We start from the raw sequence: 22,902 nt of genomic DNA on the forward strand, positions 1-22,902 counted from the left end.
CTGTGAAAGAAGTATTTGGCTAAATTAGCTAACTAAACAAAGGCCTGTTAGCCTGTTGAACAAAATAACATTAATGTTAGTCCAGGACTATAAAACCACAGGTTATATAATATATTCACTGGAATAAAGCTGAAAACACGATTTTAGTGGATTTCCTTACAAAATACAAACAAAATATACACATTTCCTTCCCTTTTAAGATGAGAAGGTAACAGTACTGTAACTTCACAAACACAATATCACTGTTGTTGGGACTCCACAGATAAATTTGTTCATTTGTGACTTAAACTGAACTTTTATTGTGAAACATGAGCTACTAAACTCAATCTCCCACAATCTTCCAGACTTCACACCTGTGTATGAACTCTGGTCAGTGTGGCCTGTGACATGCGATGTCACCAGGTCATTAAAAGGATCAGCTGCGCATTGCTTGCTCTCTCTTTCTCCTGGACTCTTTCACTGCAGCTGAAGCTGCCTCCACCGTGTAATCTGCTCAGAGCAGAAACCCTGAACTCTATCTCTCTCTCTTACTGCAGCGATGCGAGAGCCTGCGTATAATTCCTGCAAAGTTCCGCGTATAATTCCTCATAAGTTCAGTTTGCGCCATCGCTGCCACACAAAGCCTGCCAGCTAACTAACTTCACATGTTAAAAGGAGCACAAAGCATGTTAACGCCGAGCTGTTGACTGACCACCAGGTAACGAAGCAGCACACCAAGGCAAACTCTTTTCCCACCATGGAATGGTAACGTAACAACTAGATATAGAACATAGCACAGGACTGTTTAACTTTTGTAATGTAACATTACATATATTGATTTGGTTTTTCATTGAGTTTTACTATTGTGATGTGTTTTCATCGTTAGGTTATTTGGTAGCCACATGCTAAGTTGATGTTAGTTAACATTATGCTCCGCACAAGACAGTCTTTGCGTGTAAACTCTTCCCTAACCTGGCACCATTATCCTACAGAATCACACACACTCCAACGTGGCCTTTAACACTCTTTCTCAAACATGGCCTCAGCCGCCATTATAAATTTATATTTTTTTGTCTAAGGCCATGCAGCCTCAGCTGCTATTTTGAATCCAAGCAACAATTTTGATTCCTCCCCCAGAGTTCCAAATTGACAGTTTAGTATATTTTATGAGACTAAATAATTTAATTGGCTATCAATTTGAATTTTCTATGAGTGGTGAACACAAGTTAAATTATATTATTAATTATTAATAATACCAATAATAATTATTCTATTATTTAATATAAATATTGATGCCATTTAAACCATAATTCCCTACACTGTATACAATGAGCTATTCTTTAATGACACACAAATGTTCATGCATTGAGTAGAATCCGTTTTTTTAACACCTCACTGTTAAAATGCTAATGTTAGTTGCAAATATATTCATAAAAGACTAGTAAAGTTATATTTCTCCTGTAGGACTTGAACACTCCACTTTCAGCTTTTTTTAATTTGATAGTAACAGTAGAGAGAAACAGGAAAGGCAGGGGAGAGAGAGGAGATGACATGCAGCAAAGTGCCTGGGCCGGATTCAGACCAGTGCCACTGCAGTAAGGACTCAGCCTTTATACATGGTAAGCACTCTACCAGGTGAGCTACCAGGGTGCCTGAACATTACACTTTCTGTCTAGATATCCAATATTCTCTTTTCATTTACAGCAGATTCTACACACTAACATTTTGGTGCTGTTATCGTCTCATCCAGAGTGAAAAGAAGTTTCGCACACAGCAAATGAAAACCTGTTTGCTTTTCTGCTTTTGTAACAGTAAAGGAAGTGTCGTAGAAAAGGTTTCAGTCGTAGTCATCTGGACACTGTTTTCAGGAAAGGAAGTGATGCACCATACACTTGGGGACCCTGCTGTCTGGCTCACAGAGCAGGGGTTGGGGTCTGCAGTTAGATGTTCTCCATTAGATTGCAGACTTGGGTCCTCAGAAGTACAGTGGTCTGCAGTTGGGGCCTCCTCTTTCTGTTTGACTTGTTTTACACAGTCTTTGTGGCCAATTTGGAATTCATGTTTTTGTTATAACAGTGTCACATTATGAATATCTCACTTTGTTGGTGGATTTATGGAGCAGATCATGGTGATCATAACCAATCAAATAGATAGTGTTTCAACATATTCTGGGTAATTTCTTCTAATCTCATAAAGTTTGAAGTGCTGAATCCATAGGGAAGTGGTCAGTACATAATAACCTGGTGGTCTATCTGGGACTGGACTGAGCTGAAATCAAAAGGTGTGTGTGAACTTCCCTAACAATTTCATCATAGCAAATTTCATCAGTAACTGAATTTTTTTCCATTTGTTTTTTTAAAGTAGATTCATTATTACTGTCTGTGTTTTTTCATACAAAGTGCACTGACCATTCCACTTGAATGAAAGCCTAAATGTTGATTTACAAGTTCTCTAATATAGCAGCTCTAATACAGCAGTGAAACTCCCTTGAATTAAATGTCTGGATTCTCTGCTCATATTCTTTATTTATTTCTAATTGAGGGTGAAAAATGATCATAGGAACAGCAACTCACATCATTCATCATGTGCTTTATGGCAAATAATCAAATAAATCCCTCCAGCTCTGTGAGTTAAATGGGCTTAAATTTACTCTTCTGGTCTGTGTTCAGTTTTCACATACAGTTCTGTTTATGTCTGTAAACCAGTAAGTAGTGCCAGCTGATGACACATCCTCATGACGTCTTACCTTCCTGTAGAGGCCGAGGTGTTAGGTTCACCTTGAAATAAAGGTGTAAGCCTCCCTGGGTTATTTCAGAAAAGCAATTTTGAGGCTACAACATATTCCTGCACCTGATATTCAAGTTTTGCATGGTTGAATTGAAATTAGTCATATCAATATAGAGCATCATCATTCTCAAAGCTTTCAGGCCAGCTCTTGAATCCTGCTTGATGAAACACCCTCCAGGTGAAGCCAGGTGGAGTATAGTCTGTCACTTAGTAAAGTGTGGTGCCCTCTGGTGGTTTAACTGCCACAATTCTGTGTTTATATACAGCCTGAAAACTGATAATAAAATATTCTCTCAATATAATAATCTCCCAAAACTATGCCCTATATACTATCAGCACTAAAGTATAAGTTATGCTTAGAATATAGAAACTTGATGTTGACCTGCTCCTGCTGACTTATTATGTTGCTTGCCTTGATTGCACTATTTTCCCCAGTTAGGTTGTAGGCATGGTGTGGTATTTAGCCTTACTATGAACTTCATCTCCACTATCAATCATTTTATCATAGGAATGAGAGAGGTTTGTCTGCAGAGTATCAGTATATTACCCACGTCTGGTTAGTTAGAACCAATGGCTGTGAGCTGTAGGTAGTTTTAGGATGAGCAAGAGAACTATTGTGAGTATTCCAGCAGTTTAGTATTGTGCTTCCATGATGTTGAGGGACGTGAAGGAGACAGATTAAAAGAGTGGTTAAATTGAAGCAGCTGAGGCTGAGATATTCTTTTAGCCCCTAAAGGTCAGACATACCAAAAACATGGGATCCCACATTTCCCATAATGCAATAGCATCTTAGACCCTCCATGCCTAGTGTATGCCTGGATATTTAAGGGTACTGTATATTATCAGCTACAGCTCATGCTGCTATAGTAATTTCAAAGTGAATACATTCAAGAGTTCTTGTCTATCTCATGATACAGCATAACGAGATGTTAAATGTTACATGTTATCAGGCATTTTGAGTGTTGTTTTTTGTGCCTCCTGGTTAAATATCATGCAAGACAGATATTCTTTGTGCGACCCCCTTTTAGAATAACTAATTTAGAATAACTAATTTCATTAAAGTTCAGAATTGTGACTCAATATTAACACCTTTGCAAATGCAGTAAATGTAACTTGAGCCATCCTCAGTATGTGTTTTTAATTCTATAAAGGAAATTGTCAGTGACAAATATTATTTGTATTTGATGACTTTCTTGATCTTGTTCATAAAAGCAAAACTGAGGTTTTTCCCCTCTCTGTCATGCCTACTCTGTGGCAGTTTTAAAAAAAATCATGTTATTTTGCTTTATACACTATAGACCACTTTTGATTGGTAGCCACATAGCCCAATACAAATCAGATTTCTGGACTGCGCATAGTGCTAATAGAGCTAATGTTTTGGGGCACACAAATTCACATGTTGGTAAATCTGTCTAATTCCATCAGAATGTGTGGTCATACAAATAAAATTAAAAAAATTAAAAACCATAAAACAAACAGGGTCTCCATTTTAAGAACAACAAAATCTATCATACTGTACAATCTACCTATTAACATGAAATCATAAGGCTGCCACATACAGTTTCTGGTTTGGACTGTTACATACATTACATAGCTAATGTCTCCTTTCGAAAAGGGCTAAAGCATTTCTGGAAAGAGCCAATGAGAGTTACACTTTTTGCTGCATTTCATTCCCTACCTTTGTGTGACATTTCAGTCTGATCTAGCTAGCTACATAGTGTGAAAAGTGGATAATGCTGTTAGCAGGTGGCGGTCAGCTAGTCAATGTAGCTGCTTAGATTATAGATTATTACATTATATCTGTAAAATGTATACCGTATATTATGTTTTGGTACATTGGAGTATGGTGTCACAATCATCCTCTTGTTTGAAACACTGTTTCTGGAGTCTGTGGTGGCCAGTGCTATCCTGTATGCTGTTGCATGCTGGGGCAGCAGGTTGAGGGTAGCGGACACTAACAGGTTCAACAAACTCATCCATAAGGCCAGTGACATTGTGGGGGTGGAGCTGGACTCTCTGTCGGTGGTGTCAGAGAGGAGGATGCTGGCCAAACTACATGCCATCTTGGACAGTGTCTCCCACCCACTCCATGACATGCTGGTCAAACAAAGTAGTACCTTCAGCGGAAGGCTCATCCCCCAGAATGCACCACAGAGCGCCACAGGAAGTCATTCCTGCCTGTGGCCATCAAACTCTTTAACTCCTCCCTCTATGTGTCAGTCTATATGCCCCGAAGTCACTAAACTGGACATTGGATCATTAACATCACTGCAATACTTGAAATAATTGTGCACTATTCTCTGTTTAAAACTCCTGTGCAATATACTCTGTTTTCTGTTTAAAATTCCCTATTTATTGATATTTATTCATACTTCTATTACTGCTGTGCAATATCCACCGTCTCAAAATCATCTCAATAAGCTACACTTAGCTTGACAGTACTCATTATTGCACTATTACTGATTACTTATATTATTACATTGTATTATACCGTACATACTTATCAACCTCTTAATCCACCTTGGTACTTACACTTATTTTTGCTTTTAAACTTATATCCACTTTGTACTTAATTTATCTTACCTGTATTATAGTGTATTATATTTTGATTTGCTTAGTACTTCTATTCCTGTGTGCACTGACGTGACAGTGAGCAGCTTTAACAAAAGAGTTTCCCCTCGGGGATCAATAAAGTATTTCTGATTCTGATTCTAAACATTTGACACACCAAGCAGGAGAGTGAAAGGGAGAGAGAGAGAAACCATTGCTAGCTGCTAAGCTAAAGACTGATAGCTAGCAAAACCGAATAGCGTGTAAACTGTGGGATTAGCGAGAAAGTCGCTAAAAGGAGAGAGCTACGAGTGCTTGAACAGAACTAGCATAGGTTTAAATGTATAGCAGATAGTTAGTCATTGTAATGAAGAATCGAACAAAATTAACTGTGACGGTGTAGTCCCTCATTCGTCCAGGAGTGTTCCATCGTAGGAAAGGTTTCAGTCGTAGTCATCTGGACACTGTCTTCAGAATCAAGACGTTTCGGCTCCCATCCGGAAGTCATTCTCAATTGTGAAAATGGTCTGATAACTCAGAAATTTAAACTACTCTGTGTTGCTTAAGCCCTGCCCTCAGGGAGGAGTCTTCCTGAGTGTCAGCTGTTTACCCTGCCTAGTTTCACCTGAAACTGACCTTCTTTTGTTTCCATGATGGCTCAGTAACCAGGCCTATTGTTTTCTGGCTGCACCTCCCTCATCACCTCCCTCAAAATGAACTGTGATGAGCTAAAGCAGCAAAAATATGCTACTAGTAACACAAACACTGGTGACCGGAAATGAGACAATACGCTTACCTCAGCATATCAGCCACCAAAATACACCTTAGAAATAGTTCTTGTTCTTGGTTAACATACCTTGCCCAACTATAATCCCAATTTAAAGGTACAGAATAGTAACATAAAATATCAGCTCGGCAGCTTCAGATAACAACAAAGTTCAAACAGAAGGTCAGTACGATTATTATTTCTTTTAGATCAATTCATTTTCAAAAAACAACACAAGACTGTAAAATACTGCAGATCTTCTTGCTTAGTCAAAAAGTAGTTCCAACAATACATGCTATGAACTGCAGAAAATAACACACACTCTATCCATATATAGCACTAGCCTGATGTTTTCACACAGGTTGACACCATGTGGCGAAAACGGCGTTCAGACGAGGTGGCCGAGTGGTTAAGGCGATGGACTGCTAATCCATTGTGCTCTGCACGCGTGGGTTCGAATCCCATCCTCGTCGAGTTACACAACTGTTTTGTACGCCACGGCCTCCTACCAGTCACGTAGAAAACTCATTCCACACACAACTAACCTATATGAGAGTTTTCACCGGAGTATTAGTGGGTCAGTCTGACGTTATCAATAGATACCCAATAACTTCCGGTGACAACTTTCAGAACAAAGCAAATAAATGGAAAAACGTTTCTATTTTTTGTCCAATCCCACGTAAATGTATGAACACTGATTGTCAATACACGCGTTTTCTTTAGTTCGGGTGGCAGCCTTCAAAATAAAACTATCAAACGTTTATTATTTTATTTCTATTCCTAAATAAGTATAAATAATAACAACAGATATTGTAAACATTAGAACTAACACGAATATTGTTTGTATAGTATTGGTACTTAAATAACAGCAATGTAATAATATATAAATAAAAAATAATGTAATAATGGTAACTGTTATTTGAATTATTCTACTGAAATACAAATGAGTTGTAGTTCCTCACTGTGAACACTGGAGAGCAGTATTACCTCATGATTGTAAATACACACATCACTGCAGTTAGTGAAAAGACAAACAATGACAAGCAAATGGAACTTCCGGTGGCAACCTTCAAAGTAAAACTATCAAATTAGATGGCTGTGTGTGTGACTTTCTAATATATCTACCCCAAAGTTAAGTGTGTATTATAAATACAGTTAATATCAACATTGGCACAAACATGCAGCCTGGTTGCATACCTCTGATTTGTCAGGCTAACGTGAAAGCAGCATGTGTCACTATTGTATACAGGAAGTGTGGCTGCAGTCAGGTGACATGCGACTGCAACACAAGTGTCTGTTTTTTTATCAGGAGTCCAGCTGTACAAACGCCCGGCGGTTAGCTAGAGTATGGGTATAGAAGCCTGGTACATGGACAGCTGTGATGAAGACCAGAGAAAGCCGCACAGACTGAACCCAAATCAGCCCGTTTCCGTGGACGAATTAAAAAAGCTCGGGGTGTTTTACTGGAAGGTAAAGTTACAGCCACGTTAGCTGCTTTGCACATAACAGCTAACCTAGCTGTCAGATTACTCCGAGTAGCTAAAGTCAAAGTGTGTGTTTTAAGCACTAATTCTGTCTCGCTAACCACTGTGATCCTTAACAACTAGGAACTATTTCTTTTTCTACCGATAGTTCCTACATGAAACTGCTCACAACAAGGTTTGTGGATTATTTTGAGTAACTGTCCTGATTTCTGGAAAGAGACATTGCTGTTGAGTTTTTCAAATGTATTGTTTGTCGCTTTGAGCACCACATGCTGAATGTAAATATATAATACATAATGCACACATCTTTACGGCCGATATCTCCAAAACTCGGCAACTCACACCAAAACAATCTAGATAGATAAATAGCACTAACAGTTACAGGCAAGAGGGAAAATATGTATTTTTGATTTTGTTTGAAACACACACATTTAAATGTAGTTAGAATTGTATTTCAAGTTCTGGCAGTGCATTCCATACTGCTGGCCTCATCATTATGTATTATCATTACAGAGGATAGCTGCTAGCATGCTGTTGTGATGTGTAACAAATGATTCAATTATCAAATTGTTTTTAGTAAGTTACTTTCCACAGATGAGTTTTATCACTGATCAGAGCTGTTGTCTTGTTGTTGCAGCTGAATGCTGATATCTATGAAACAGACCCAGAGCTGGAGCAGATCCGTAAAGAGCAAGGCTACTCCTACATGGACATTATCACTATTCACAAGGACACACTACCTAACTATGAGGAAAAGGTAACCTAAGCGCTTTACACTGCAATAGCTGTACATTTTAAAGCAGACAATATCTTCTAAAAATGATCTTTTTTTTATTCTGAGAAACTGTCACTTTGTTAGAGAAGACTCTTCAAACAGTTGAAACCTAACTAGAGGGAAGTGAAACATCCTCACTACATTAGAAGATTTTATGATCTGTGGAAAATTAGTATATTGCTCTACAGTGGTTTATGACCATTATATGACCATCGTTCTCAGTCAGTGGTGAAGACAGTGACACGTTGGGACAGCTACCACTTGAACTGGGTGTAAAGTTTTATAATTCAGTGAAGAAACCTCCATCCTTCAGGCCTTTTTTTGTGTCTGTCCTCTCAGCTGAAGATGTTCTATGAGGAGCACCTGCATTTGGATGACGAGATCCGCTACATCCTGGATGGCCGGGCCTACTTTGATGTCAGGGACAAGGAGGAGCGATGGATCCGAATCGCCATGAGCAAGGGGGACCTGATCACCCTGCCGGCCGGTATCTACCATCGTTTCACCCTGGATGAGAGCGTACGTAGCATACATGAATGTAATTGTCACTGATATAGAGCCACATTCCTTTAAAAACATGGCAGCAGTAGCTTTTTGGCTATCTTGGGAAGTGTTAACAATGCATCTCAGCACACTGGATTAGATGAGATGAAATTTAAATGATGCCTGAGATCCTGAAATTGGGTTGTTACCGGAGAAAAGAATAATATTTGAATAAGACTAGAGCAAATATTGAGAGCACAACCTAACTGGTGTTTCTATACAACAGAATACAAACAAAATGTGCAGATGTGCTCTGTAAAATAGTATTTATATTACCAAACATATTAAATTTAATTCTCATTTACATATTGGACAGAATACATACTTTACAGTTACAACATTACTATTTCCTCAAAGTGCTGCAGCTGTAGGATGTGCTACTGTCATAACTGTTGCCACCGGCATGTGAAGCTTTGTTTGTTTTTGCACTTATAATAAGTTTACTTTGAACTCTGAACTCCATTGTTATTCTTCAGGCATTTGGTCTAAAAGGGCCTGAATTCCATTCCTCAACTACTTAACAGCAGCTCATTCATTAGCTTCCGACTAGCTAAATGAATTGGTTTCTGTAAGGAAAGCTAACGAGATGGTTTTATTGCCGTGTAGGACCAAATGATGACTTCTTTTTTTAACATGGGGGAGGCAGGGTTGACTTTCCTTTCTCCAGCTACATTCAGACTTATCTGAACACTGTTTGTTTCTACAGAACTACACTAAAGCCATGAGGCTGTTTGTGGGGGAGCCAGTGTGGAAAGCTTACAACCGGCCCGCTGATGGCTTTGACATCCGCCAGAAGTATGTGGTTTCTCTGCAGGGATCGTGAGAGCGAGAGCTACATTTCAGAGGAAAATACTGTACTTTTCATTTCACTACATTTGACAACTATTGTTACTAGATCGATTTAGATTCTACATACAAAATGTGATCAGATAATAAAATATTGTGCATTGTTATAAACTACTCAACAGCATATAAAGTGGTTAAAATGTTGCTTACTGGTTAATGCATCAGGAATAATAATGCAATAAATATATAACGTTTTATTTTAGGGGTCATTCTGCACGAGTACTTTTACTTTTGATACCTAAGCATAATTCATATGTACTTTGACTTAAGTAAAAGTTTGAATGCAGGACTTGACTCGTAATGGAACATCACATTCTTCAGTTTAGGGTCTGGATACTTCTTTCACCACAGGACAATCTGTAGTGTAGTGTAGTATTTTCTTCAGTATTTTCATATTCAAATCTCTCAGAATCAGAAGTCAGAGATGTTACAGTCTGCGCTAATGGGGCACAGCGGACAAGTTGATTTGAAAGAACAGTTTTATTTAGGATAAAACAAAATTTAATATACTGTACATAAATATGATCAACACAATATGTAAACATTGATAATTAAAGATCCACCAGGACAAATCAATAAGACTTAATTATTTTTCATATAATCATTTAAACAGAAAAAAATCAGCTTCTCATATGTACAATTTTGGATTCCTAATATTTTACATTTTTGTTTTGTAGACAGGATAGGGTGCAATCTTAAGGGCTTATTTATTTTCACTGCATGAGTTAGTAAACCTGGCAGCTGAAATTGAGTGGTCTTCGACTGTTAATCCAGTATATTACAAGTGTCTGCTGAGGAAGAAGCTTTGGACCTCTGTGGTAGTAATAGTCTTTAAGCACCCTGAAGCTCAGGATAATGCCCGCGTCAAGTCTCACATTATGAGCCTGCAACTCCCTTAAAACCACTACTAGTCTGTAGAGTAATATACATCTATGTTCTGAGATATCTCTCAGTCTCACAATGCTTAATTTGATGATTCCTCTGTAGTGGTGTGAGTAGAATTTCTTTGATAAAAATTAAACAATTTAGAGGAATAGTTTGACATTTTGGGAAATACTGTTTTTTCTTTTGTTTTTTTAAAACAAGAGATTTAGATGAGAAGATCATTACCACTCTCATGGCTGCGTGCTAAATATGAAGCTAGAGCCAGCAGCTTGTTACCTTAACTTAGCAGAAACACTGAAAGCAGGGGGAAACAGCTAATCTGTAAAAACGACAATTTGACAGGACACTCTTGAGGGATGATAACCTGCAAGGTGAGGGTCACATGACAGATGAAGGCAGCTGAAGGCGTCAGTAGAGTAATTTTCGGTAGACTTGGTAGCTTGTACTGTAAGAAGTTAATCAGTGAAGAAGTGCATAATATAGCTGTCCCTGAAAATTTTGTACAACTCCCTACAGCAAAGGTAAAGCTTGTTAAACAACTTGCTGCACTTCTTTATTCTTTCTTTTTCTGTTTATTTTTGACAAAGCAGTTCCTTATCACTGAGAGAAAGACTGGTAAGAAGCCAACCTCCTTACAAAAGATACAGTTTATCCTTTATGAATATTCATGAAACATAACTTAGTTTATCAGATTTTGAAAACTTTTCTGTATTACAATTGTATTAGCACAACATTTTCCCTTCCCCTTTTTTCATATGTATGTCTCTTCCATCAGTTCTGTTTACAATGTCGGGCTGTAGAAATATCAGATAATGAAGTAGAGAGACAAAAAACGTAACTGAAATGTATATATTTTAACATAAAAAAATCAAAACCACACCCAGTGTGGTATTTAAGATAACACTGTAGTAACAGCTCACACAACTGGCAGTAATCATGCTAGCAGATTAGCTCGCTATAAGTAGTAGTAGATATACCCTTGTCGGTCATGTGATCCTCGCCTTGATATTGTAATGGTCCCTCGAGAGGAAGTGATTTTTTTTTTAACCTTTTGACAGAGCCAGGCTAGCTCCAGTCTTTATGCTAAGCTAACTGCCTGCTAGCTGTAGCTTAATATTTACGGTACAGACATGAGAGTGGTATCGATTCTCTCATTTAACATACGGCAGAAGAGAAACAGAGCAAATACGAGAATTTCCCAAAAGTGCTGTGCCCCCTGTGGGCTGACACAAAGTAAAATGTGTAGCTGGGTTTGGCTTCTCACATCCATTTTGTAAGAATATAACTAGTTCTGAAAGATCTTGTATCAACTTGCTTTTGGGAAACCAAACCAAGCACTAAACATGGACTTTTCTGTCACCTCACTCTCATAGGAGCGAGAGCTTTCTACTGTAAGATTCTACTCTTGGGGCTTTATTCCCTGTCACACTGGAGGAGAATGCAGTTGTGTGTGTCCTCTCCCAGTTCATCCTCTTGCCCCTAAACTAATTTGAGGCACTGTGTGTTGAAGCTGTCCCCCTCCCGGCAGGCCACAGCCTCCAGCAGAGCCTGCTTCTTCTGGGTGCTGCGAGATGACTCCAGCTCGTACATAGTGGTCAGGTTGAAGAGGACGCTCTCGTGGAGGTAGAGTGCAGGGTCCTGTTGCACCAGGCCCTCCAGCTGGCCCAGGGACTCCTTCAGACGGCCTAGATAGAGCAGGCACACTGCTGCGTTGTTGTTGGCCTGGGAATGCAAGGAGGGAGGGAATGGGTGAAAACAGATGAGTTTGAATGTGAACTTATCCTCAACTGTATCATTCTATTTGGTATGAGGCTGCTGTTTAGCTTTTGAAGTTTAATTAGAATTTCAGTTGAGTTCCACAAATTAAATGATACAGAGCATAATGTCTTGGAATGAGCTACAGTAGAGATCCAAACCTTGTCCCACCATTACACTGACCGTATCGAGCAATCCGCACTATGGCCAGATAAACTGTCAAAAAATAGTTTCAACATGTAACTCCCCCTAAAACTGCAAATTGTAATTTTTACATTTCTGTTTGTGTACTGATTAAAGAAACGAGATACAATGTGTTAATTAGTGAGCTTTGGTGGGCATATTTTTTCACTTTGGACTGGGGCTGGGTGATATGGCTTATAAATATTAGGGTCAGCTTCGACAAGGCCACTCCAAATACACTTAGGAACACTTACTGTAAGAATAAAATAATAAAAGACACAATACCAAGCTTTATCTACATACACAAATCTTTGTTGACCTGACAGGGATTTATCTTTTCTGACGCCTTAAAATATTGGTGTCCGGGAGTTTATTACTGTCAGACGCGCGCGCACTCTCTCTCGCTCTCTCGCTCTCTCTCGCTCTCCAGTTCTGGGGTGACAGAGACGACTTCACTCGCGGCTGCTTTCAACATGAGTGGCTGAAAAAGGCGATAAATCTGCAGTATGTGCAAAACCAACGTGGTATAAGAAGATCATAATCAATAATAATAACTTTATATAGCACCTTTCAAAACAGAGTTACAAAGTGCTTTACAAAGGGTATACAATAAATACAGTAAAAGAAGGCAGGTTTACACAGTGCATTTGTATAGCGATAGAGGAATAAAAAACTGTTAAAAGCAAAAACTAATGGAAAAGAAATATTGCAATAAAATAGAAATAGCACTATAAGAAGGCTTTTACATAGAAATAGGTTTTGAGACAGGATTTAAAAGAAGACACTGAGGTTGCTAGCCGGAGATACTCAGGTAGGGAGTTCCACAGACGAGGGGCCCTTACTGCAAAAGCCCGGTCACCTTTTGTGACAAGGCGGGACTTCAGAACTAACAGGATGGTCGCGGCTGAGGATCTCAGGTTACGTACTGGCTCCTTGAAATATAGTTGGGGCCCAAACCCTGCAGAGCTTTAAAAGGTCAGCAATAAAATCGTAAAATGAATTCTAAAACCTACAGGCAACCAGTGCAGAGAGGCAAGGACACGACTAATGTGGTCTCGTTTTATGGAGTTGACTAAAAGCCTAGCAGCTGCATTTTGAGCAAATTGGAGGCGAGAGATGGCTTTCTGACTAAGACCAGAGTAAAGGGCGTTGCAGTAATCTATTCATGCTTTTATTTCATCACGCTTAATCTTTTCAAGCTCCGCTCGAGATAGAGATTACTTAATTTTTTAAATAGTCTTTAACTGAAGAAAGCCGAGTTGCACAACTTTTGTATTTTGGCTCTAAAAGACAAGTTAAAATCAAAAATCACTCCTAGGTTACGGGCAGAGGGTTTCACGTTTGATGTTAGGTCACCAAGATTGGACTGATAGCAGGGGTGATATTAGCTGGGGCAAACAACAGGATTTCCGATTTAATTTAGTTGGAGGATGTTTTGTGACATCCAGCACTTAATGTCCAAGAGGCAGCATAAAACATTCGCCAAATAGTTTGAATCATTGGGTCTGAGAGGGACATAAAGCTGAGTATCGTCCGCATAGCAAATTAACATACATGGCCTCTCTGGAATCTGATAGACAGAAATCTGTCATAGCGACAGAAAACTTTAATCCCATAAACTTCAAATGCCCCCATTTTCCTGCTCAACTCCCACTGCTACAATTATTATTATTAGTCTTATTATTATTCCTGTTATTACAACTATTATTACCACTACCATTACAATTACTTTACATCTCTATGCGGAACTTGCATTGTGCTACTTTATGTTCTCTTTCATCCTGCTCTCTCTCAACTCAGCTGGTCAAGGCAGAACGCCGCACACCCAAAGCCTGGTTCTGCTTGAGGTTTCTGCCTGTTAAAAGGGAGTTTTTCCTTGCTACTGTCGCCAAGTGCTTGCTGATGGTGGAAATTGTTGGGTCTCTGTAAATATTAAAGAGAACGGTCTAGACCTGCTTTATATGAAAAGTGCCCTGAGATAACTTCTGTTATGATTTGGCGCTATATAAATAAAATTGAATAAAATTGAATTGAATAGCTGCTGTCATCTTGTGGCACTTGTACATTATTTTTATGCATTCTTCATTTTGCTCTAGGGCCTGTTTTGAGTGAAGGGATAGATTTGTGGTACTGCTGGTTTCAGCAGCAATAGTTTTGCCTATATTTTGCAGAGGATAGTAGTTTGTTTTACATCTGCCCTCCAGAAACTGAACCACCTCCATATGATCGACCCGCTGTTATCTTTGTTTGGAACTGAAGTTAACTCAGTCAGGACAACAATAGTTAATTAGTTTGGGAAGTCTGTGAAGTGTGGGAGAGGGAGAACGAGTCTCCTGCATGTGAACGCCACCTGTTGAGCAGTGAGTTGTTCTCTGTGCACCACTCTGCAAAAATGTTGATTTCCTCCCAACATGATGTCTTATCGTTGTTTGAAATCCGGCCGATGATGGTGGTGTCATCCGCAAACTTTACAACAAAGTTGTCTCCATGTCGGGGGGCTGCAGTTATGGGTGTACAGCGTGAAGGAGGGGGCTGAACACACAGCCCTGAGGGGCACTAGAATGGAAGAGGTGTGACCGCCAGTCCGAACTGTCTGGGGTCTGTTTGTGAGGAAGTCCAATATCCAGTTGCAGAATGTGGTACTCAAGCCCAGAGTGCTAAGTTTTCCCCAGTTTCACAGGGGAGATTGTGCTGAATGCTGAGCTGAAATCAACAAACAGCATTCTGATGTGTTGTTTTTCTCAAGGTGTGTGAAGACTGAATGGAAGGCAGTGGAGATGGCATCCTCTGTGGATCTGTTGGTTCTGAAAGCAAACTGTAAAGGTCCAGGCTGGTTGGAATGTTGTTCTTTATGTGCTGGAGAACACTCAAAGGAGTGAGTGCCACAGGGTGGTCGTTTAGATTAGATTTTTTAGGTACAGGGACGATGGTGGCTATCTTGAAGCAGGTGGGAACAATCTCCTGTGACAGTGTACATATCTTAGTCAGTAATAACATCAACTAGCTGGTTCGCACATGTTCTTAGTACACGGCCAGGGATGTTAGCAGGCCCAGCAGCTTTACTCATATTCACTCTCAGCAGGGATTTTCTCACATCTGCTGTGGATACTGACAGTGGCCGGTCCACTGGAGGTGGAATAGACTTTACAACTGACTCTTTATTTAAGAGATCAAAACAAGCATAAAATGTGTTTAGCTCATCTGGTAAAAGTGGCCTCACACATGATGAGGGTGCTCCTGCTTTTGTAGCCTGTGATGTTTTTGACTGCCTGCCACATCTTTAGTATTATTGGTGTTGAGGTCTCTCTCCAGTCTCTCCTGATGTCTCCACTTTGCCTCCTTGATGCCAACTTTCAGTCTTGCTCTGGCGAAGTTGTATGCTTCCTTGTCACCTGACTGAAAGCCAGCTTTTTTGGCTCTGGATAGACCCTCACCTCGCCATTCATCCAGGCTTTCTGGTTGGGGAATGATTTTATTGTCTTTGTGATCACATCATCAACACATTTGCTGATGTATGATGTCACTGATGCTGTATATTCCTCAAGACTGATGTGGTTCTCCTGGGTGGTGGCCTCTCTGAACATGTGCCAGTCTGTGTGCTCAAAACAGTCCTATAGAGCTGCTGTAGCTTCATCTGTCCACACTTTTAACTGTTGTTTTATTGATGGTTTGACCCTTTTTATCAGCTGGGTGTAAAGTCGGCAGGAGAAGCCGGGAAATGTGGTCTGATAGACCAAAATTGGGGCGAGGGAGGGCTTTGTAGCTGCCAGGAATGTTTGTGTAAACATGGTCCAGTTTACACAAACATTTGTTCCCCTGGTGAAGGTGTGGACATGTTGGTGAAATTTAGGCAGTTCTGAGGTCTGTTTGATTAAAATCACCAGCTACAACACAATTTGGTTGTTTTGTTATGTGACTGCTGATGACCTGATAAAGTTCCTGTAGTGCATTTCTTTAATTAGCATCTGGAGGAATGTAAACAGCAGCAACAAAAACTGGTGAATTCTCTGGGCAGATAGTATGGTCGACATCTTAACAATAGAAATTCCATATCTGGCAAACATTGTCCATCCACTTTGACTGCGTTTGAGCACCAAGCATCATTGATGTAAACACATAGTCCGCCTCTTCTTGTCTCACTGGAGTCTTGTGTTCTGTCAGCGCGGAACACGCTCGCCCATCGAGTGCAGTAGCTTGATTTGGGATGTTGTGGTGTAGCCAGGTCTCAGTAAAGATGAGGGCACAGTAGTCTCTGATTTCCTGTTGCTAAATTAGCCTGAGTCTTATTTCATCCATTATATTTTCCTGCGACCGGACATTAGCCAGGAGTAGGCTGGGTAGTGGAATAGCCTTAGGTCCGACCAGGGTTCTCTTAGCTCTTATCCCGGCTCTCTTCCCTCTCTTCCTTCTACCGCTTGCGTTGACGTTTGGTCCGGCTGGTCTGGTTGTCTGGATGGGAGATGCCGTGAGAAGTGATTGTCTCAAGGTCCGCTGCACTTAATATCCAGTCCCTGCACTTCCTTTTCCGATGTTGATGAATGTATCTCTGTCATAAGTAATAGGTGCTTCAGTAACAAAGGCGAAAAGATAGCAAATTTAAACAATAATGTAGCAAAGTTTGAGGGAGCTGCTGGCCGCCACATCTGCAAGTACTGCCGTTGCATGGGTAAAAATATGACATATTCAATATATCACCCAGCTCTACTTTGGACAGAGCCAGGCTAGCTGTTTACCCCTGCTTCCAGTCTTTATGCTGAGCCAGGCTAACCACATCCTGACTCAAGCTCTGTACTTAACATACATGAAATTGATATCAATCTTCTCATTTCACTTTCTAAGAAAGCAAATAAGTGTATTTCCAAAACTGTTCCTTTTAAGGAGCAACAATGAAATTGAAACATGTTTGGATAATGTGTTAACCCTGAATCCTATTAATTTTAGAGGGTATCTGCATGTGGATCCAACACTATGATAGACCCACTAATATTTATGGATGAGACGACTCAATTAGCCGTGAGGGCGGCACGGTGGTGCAGTGGTTAGCACTGTTGCCTCACAGCACCTGGGGCCGGCTGGGTTGGGCCTTTCTGTGGGTTAGGTTGGCAACTCTAAATTGCCTGTAGCTGTGAATGTGAGCTTGAATGGTCCATCTTTACGTGTCAGCCTTGTGATTGACTAGTGACCTTTCCAGATCGCCACCATACCCCCCGCGGGATCATCCAAAGGATAAGCAGGAGGTGTGTGAAACTTCCAGGTTGTGTTTAGCAGGAGATTAACATAAGCAGATCCTATTAATATAATATAAAACAAATAATTTTCCCCGGCTTGTAATTTAAGCTCCTGTCCTGCATTACAAAGCTGTTGTAGAGTAAAGGACACGTGTATATTACAGTGGATATGGTAGCACTTACAACAGGGTTTTTTGGGTCAATTTTCAAGACTTCGATGAAGGATGCGTGTGCTTCAGAGTAGTTGTTCTGACTGAGGTGGACAAAGGCCCTGGAAAACAGACACACACACACACAGTCATTACATCTACAAACAGTACTGATAACACTACCACATGAAAGGAAAATTCTGGTTACTTTCAATAATGCTCATCCTGCCCTGTAAAAGTATGTGGACAAGCGAACATACACCTCAATCAAGCTCATTTGGTTGGAATATCTTAAACAAAACATCTGAGTCTACAGAGTCAGAGTCAGTCACTTTATCTTCGCTAAGAAGTTGATGTAAATACTTTTTACAATTAGCAGATTGCATTTACAGAACATATGATAATGCCAAAGTTGAAAATAGCATTATCCTTTAGACTGCCATATAAACTACAGCAGAACAAGATATAAACACTGACATATTATCACCTCTTAAGTTGATATGGCAAACTTGTTAGTAAACATTTGCTTATTTACACATCCGGCAGACAGTCATTTGGACTTGTGTTTCTGGCCACTTAACAAACTACCTCCTGTATCTGGAAACAACGCTGAGAGTGAACTAAAACAGGAAATGGACGGGCGGCAAAACCAAAACAATAGGCTGAAAGATAGTCAAATCAAGGCTCCTCTTAGTTTTGTCTTTTCTCTGGACTTTTTTTTTCTTCCCGTGGTTTTCTTCCTTGTCTAAGTTGCGTATATTTTAACCTTAGCGAAAGCAAGGTTAATCTTTTTGTAGTTCAGTCAATCTCGCTTCGATAATAACTGAAAGTTGCGTCAACCGGCTAGCGAAATTATTTTCAAGTTTATCTTAAACGAGTATAGAACGGAACTTTAGCAGAGATTCTATCTGACTCCAGCTACCCGTCTACGGATCAAGATTCATCGTGCACAGCGCATATGCTGCCAAGAATAATTCTTACGGCAGCATTTGCATCAAAGACTTTGCATCCCATGACAGTGGGTAACCGAGGACCACCAGAAACACAGCTGTCTGACCCAACTTGCTCTGCCACCACCTTGTTCCAGTGAGGTACACCTCGCTGGGAGGCCGTGAAGTGAAACCGGAGCTGAACCGACAGTCTGAGGTCCTACCTGAGAGGTTTCGTCTGAAACCCACCTGCGAAGTAATCAAAAATCCAATCTGCTGCTGTGATAGAGTTGATCTCAGATAGGTCTCTTAATCTTACATTTAGGTCTTAGAGAAATTGAATTAATAATCTAGCGTTCATTCGTTCACTCTGATATCTGAAATCACATGCCTTTTCATTATTGCCAAACTGAATAACAATCTAAATTGCCATTTAAACGACCCATTTCCTGCATTTATTTGATTTTGATTTAATGCCATGTAACCATTATTATTACCTCATTTATTCACTTGTTAATAAACATAGCTATACATAAATGTTATCACTTATCACCAAGTTTTTGTAATCAATATATTGAGAATTTACAACTCAAGTAATAAGAATGATTAATCTGATTTCTTTAATTTTCCTTCGATTGAAGGTGGTGCCACAGAGATTGTTTTGTGCAAATAATTAATTTAAAAGGAGCTGTAAGTGACATTCACTGCCACTAAATGTCGTACTAGAGCACCAGCATCTCAGACCAAAACAAATGGGCGCTACGGGCGCACCAGACTCCATTGAGAAAACAGTAATTTTACCTTGCAGCTCCTTGTAAAAACACACTTCATTTAAACTGGACAGAAACACTCACCAAAACCAACTTTGTTAAGCTTTCCACTGTTCCAACAATCACCAGCTCTGGTTTGGTCGAAATAAACCCTTAATTCACTGAAATATTCTGGCTCTATGCCTCAACCAGTCAATGGCTGCTGTGGTCAGGTGTACCTGTCAAAGTACATCCACTAAAAGTGCTTGTTTTTGCCACTGACAGGTTCAGATTGTTATTCTAAGTGTATAACATTATGGAAAGGATCTACAGAGCTAGACCTTTTTGTTTAACCCCGAAACAGCCATTTTATCACTCTCGCCAGCCACCAGACTCCACAAAAACCCCCCAATAATTTTACCTCGCAGACCATCGTTAAACACAGTTCATTCAAACTCTACAGAAACAAAATAAAACTCACCAAAACCGTCTGTTAGTTTTTCCACTGTTCCAACAATCACCAACTCTGGTTTGGTCGAAATAAATCCTAAATTTACCGCGTTACATGAGAAAAAAAAAGCAGCTCTCCTCACAAATGAACAGTTTCACACAAGGGACTCGTATGCACTAACATGCACACATGGCCGGTGCGGCTGTATAAACAAAACACAGAGATGCTGCGATAACAACACAGGCAGAGCGGGTGCGACTTCATCCTTTGCTCAGGATGCCATTACTCCACTATATCTTTATATAGCAAATAGTTGTTTGCTGCTATATTAATGTTCAGAATCTCATATACAGAACCTTTAAAGTAGATAATGCTACATTGAGCTGAGGGGAACTGCATAGTCAGTTGATAATTCTCTGTGGGTTTGTCACTACGTGCAACACCTTTCACATACATGTAGTCATTTGATCTATTAGTAATGTAAAAAATAATGATTATAGCAACTTTAAAGAGCAACTTACCACCCTATTTTAGCTTGAACATGCCCCCCTCACATACTCAAAAAATGCGCTGTTGACGCCGGACCCCTGACACTTCAACCCGCTCCCCAAGTTTCTGTCACCTTTCAGTCAGCCACCTCAGTTTTAATCAGTACAGCTGTGCGCAGCAGCTCGCATTTCAGTCACACAGCATTACGACCCAACTGCTGTGGGTTGCACACACTCAATCTTGCAATCGCTTTTCAAATTACAACTACAAACGAGAGTTATGAATGTAACTATGGTCCCATGCATTCTGTATGACAGCCACAGACGTTATGTAATGGATCTCCATCTGTGGCAGTTAGGAAAAATAAAAGAATTCCCACACTTCTGATTTATGTATTTATATGTCTTGACAGGGGGTTGTGGATCAGATCGGAGTGATTGGGATGGTGCCTTGTAATTTCAGGGGTGTGGAGTACAAGATTATTTCACAGATTTCTCAGACTTTTTTAGTTTTAGGACAGGATTGCGTGGTTTTCCTGAATAAAGAATTGCTGTTTCATGCTTTATTTCACAGCTCAAATTTTTTGTTTATGTTTGTCCTGTAGTATGTTTCTACATTAGTAATTTTTAAATAAAACAATGTAGAAGAGTATAACTAAAAAACAACAACAGAATGCTATGAAAAACATGACTGCATAACGATATCAATCACCTGCCTTTGTGAAGTGAGCATTAATATACCCTGTGTGAATGAGATAGGTTGTCACCTGAGCTTTGCCTCATACTCTACATCTCCTCAGGCCAGTTCTACACAGGTGTGACCTCCTGTGCTGAATCACACGCCAGGAGGAAGCATGAACGTGCAAAAAGCCCTGAAGGAAGCACCACTACCATGGAGTGAAAATTATCCTGAGCAGCATAAAGTACACACATGCTGTATGGAGGTGCTAACCTGTTCATCAGCACGCATGTGGTGTGACTGGGCTGGCTCCCATTCATCTGGCAGGCTTTCTCCACATCCTCGAAGTACCTCTCTGCTGTTTTGATGTCTCCGATCTGGCCAAGAACAAAGTAGCAGCAACATATTAACCACTGAACTGTGTGTATATATTGTAAAATGGGGCAAGCACAAATAAATTCGATTAGATTTCATCAAGGGTGGGGACATAATAAAAAACATGTTTTTAAACGGTCTTCATGTCATTTTAGGAAATGTAATGGGGGGGGATCAGTATGAGGTCAGAGTAGATAATTACAGCGGGTCGGGGAAAAAATTGCATAACGGTGCATTAAAACGGCATAGCCTAGGCTACTACAGACAACATCGATCGCACAGTCGAGTAAGTAACAGTCATCCATCACATCCACAGCTGCAACGCTGTCAACTGAACAATACCAAAATCACATCTACAGTAGAAAGAACCAGTGCATGTCAGTCTGCCCAGCGATAACAATATCCAATCCAATATCACTCCCCTAAAATATGACAAGCTAAAGATCATAAATTAACCTTACCTAGATGTTAAGTTAAACTGCCTTGATGTTTCGATGCCGCATACTTCTTTAACGCTGTTTAAGTTCATGAGTCAAGTTCAACCAATCATGACTCATAAGGTTTAAATATTGATATGTGAGAACATATTAAACTGGAGCAGGGATTCGATTAGTTCTATTCATTTATCCATATTCATTTTAAAACAAACTCAAATTATTGATTTGATTTTTTATTCATTCTTTTAACAAATTATGCTTTTAAAAAGTGATGGGGACATGTCCCCAGTGTACCCAGTGTAAATGACACCTATGGATTTCATGATCCCCCAGGGAAAACTGACTCATTGCATCAGCAAAGAATACATACAAGAACAATGCAAGAGAGAATAATGAAGACAAAACAAATATATCTCTGATGATAGTACAACACATTGGGTTTCTGAAGTGGGAGGAGTTATTTCATCCAGGTTTCCAGAAGAAAAAGTCCTGTTCATATTAGGCAAGTGACCAGCAGTCGGAGCACTTCCACATTTTGCTACGCATGTGTGTGTATCACGGCTGGATTACTGAACAGGCCAACAGGGCACAGGCCCTGTGTTATCAACATTCTTACCAACATGTCTAGTTTGAAATAGGGATGTCTCAATCACTACTTTTGACTTGCTCCTGGTTCCAATTAGAGTCCTTAGAGGAATAGTTTAACATTCTGGGAAATTGATTTTTTGCTCTTTTTTTTTTTTTCCAAGAGTTAAATGAAAACGATCGTTATCAATCTCATGTCTGTGTGTCAGAGCAGGAGTCAGCACGTGGTTGGCCTAGCATAGCATAAAGACTGAAAGCAGAGGGAAATAGCTGGCCTTT

The 22,902-nt window shown here is 39.9% G+C and overlaps 2 protein-coding genes and 1 non-coding gene across 9 annotated transcripts in view; 2 read left to right on the plus strand and 1 right to left on the minus strand.

Moving 5' to 3' along the window:
• Positions 1-6,473: 6,473 nt before the first annotated feature.
• Positions 6,474-6,555, plus strand: trnas-gcu. The gene has a single exon. It is a non-coding gene; the product is annotated as a tRNA-Ser (tRNA).
• Positions 6,556-7,330: 775 nt separating this feature from the next.
• On the plus strand, positions 7,331-12,694 carry adi1 (acireductone dioxygenase 1). 4 transcript variants are annotated; one of them, XM_044166444.1, is made up of 6 exons: positions 7,332-7,552; positions 7,715-7,741; positions 8,204-8,323; positions 8,681-8,860; positions 9,591-9,679; positions 11,989-12,694. In XM_044166444.1, exons 1-6 carry the CDS (start codon positions 7,430-7,432, stop codon positions 12,008-12,010), a joined length of 561 nt encoding a protein of 186 aa, XP_044022379.1. In that variant the 5' UTR covers positions 7,332-7,429; the 3' UTR covers positions 12,011-12,694. The 4 variants fall into 4 exon arrangements, with proteins under 4 accessions (XP_044022381.1, XP_044022379.1, XP_044022378.1 ...); XM_044166446.1 differs by lacking the exon at positions 7,715-7,741 and having other exon boundaries at positions 7,331-7,552; XM_044166443.1 differs by lacking the exon at positions 11,989-12,694 and having other exon boundaries at positions 7,343-7,552; positions 9,591-9,932.
• trappc12 (trafficking protein particle complex subunit 12) overlaps positions 10,196-22,902 on the minus strand; it is a 48,324-nt gene continuing 35,617 nt past the window's right edge. For 3 of the 4 annotated variants that reach the window (XM_044166437.1, XM_044166439.1, XM_044166438.1), the window contains exons 10-12: positions 21,500-21,603; positions 17,965-18,052; positions 10,196-12,337 (exon numbers count right to left, since the gene is read on the minus strand). In XM_044166437.1, coding sequence (XP_044022372.1) covers positions 12,095-12,337; positions 17,965-18,052; positions 21,500-21,603 — 435 coding nt within the window. In that variant the 3' untranslated portion in view covers positions 10,196-12,094. Of the gene's footprint in view, positions 12,338-14,903; positions 17,100-17,964; positions 18,053-21,499; positions 21,604-22,902 lie in introns of all 4 variants that reach the window. The other variant, XR_006374550.1, reaches the window with a different exon arrangement.

The sequence above is a fragment of the Siniperca chuatsi genome, linkage group LG15 (assembly GCF_020085105.1).
Source record: "Siniperca chuatsi isolate FFG_IHB_CAS linkage group LG15, ASM2008510v1, whole genome shotgun sequence".
NCBI classification, from domain to species: domain Eukaryota; kingdom Metazoa; phylum Chordata; class Actinopteri; order Centrarchiformes; family Sinipercidae; genus Siniperca; species Siniperca chuatsi.

Bases quoted from the DNA above. Each gene is read 5' to 3' on its own strand.
- adi1 (XM_044166443.1), top strand. From the start codon at position 7,430: ATGGGTATAGAAGCCTGGTACATGGACAGCTGTGATGAAGACCAGAGA. The intron at 7,553-7,714 runs GTAAAGTTACAG...TTCTACCGATAG, and splicing joins TCGGGGTGTTTTACTGGAAG to TTCCTACATGAAACTGCTCA. The intron at 8,324-8,680 runs GTAACCTAAGCG...CTGTCCTCTCAG, and splicing joins TACCTAACTATGAGGAAAAG to CTGAAGATGTTCTATGAGGA.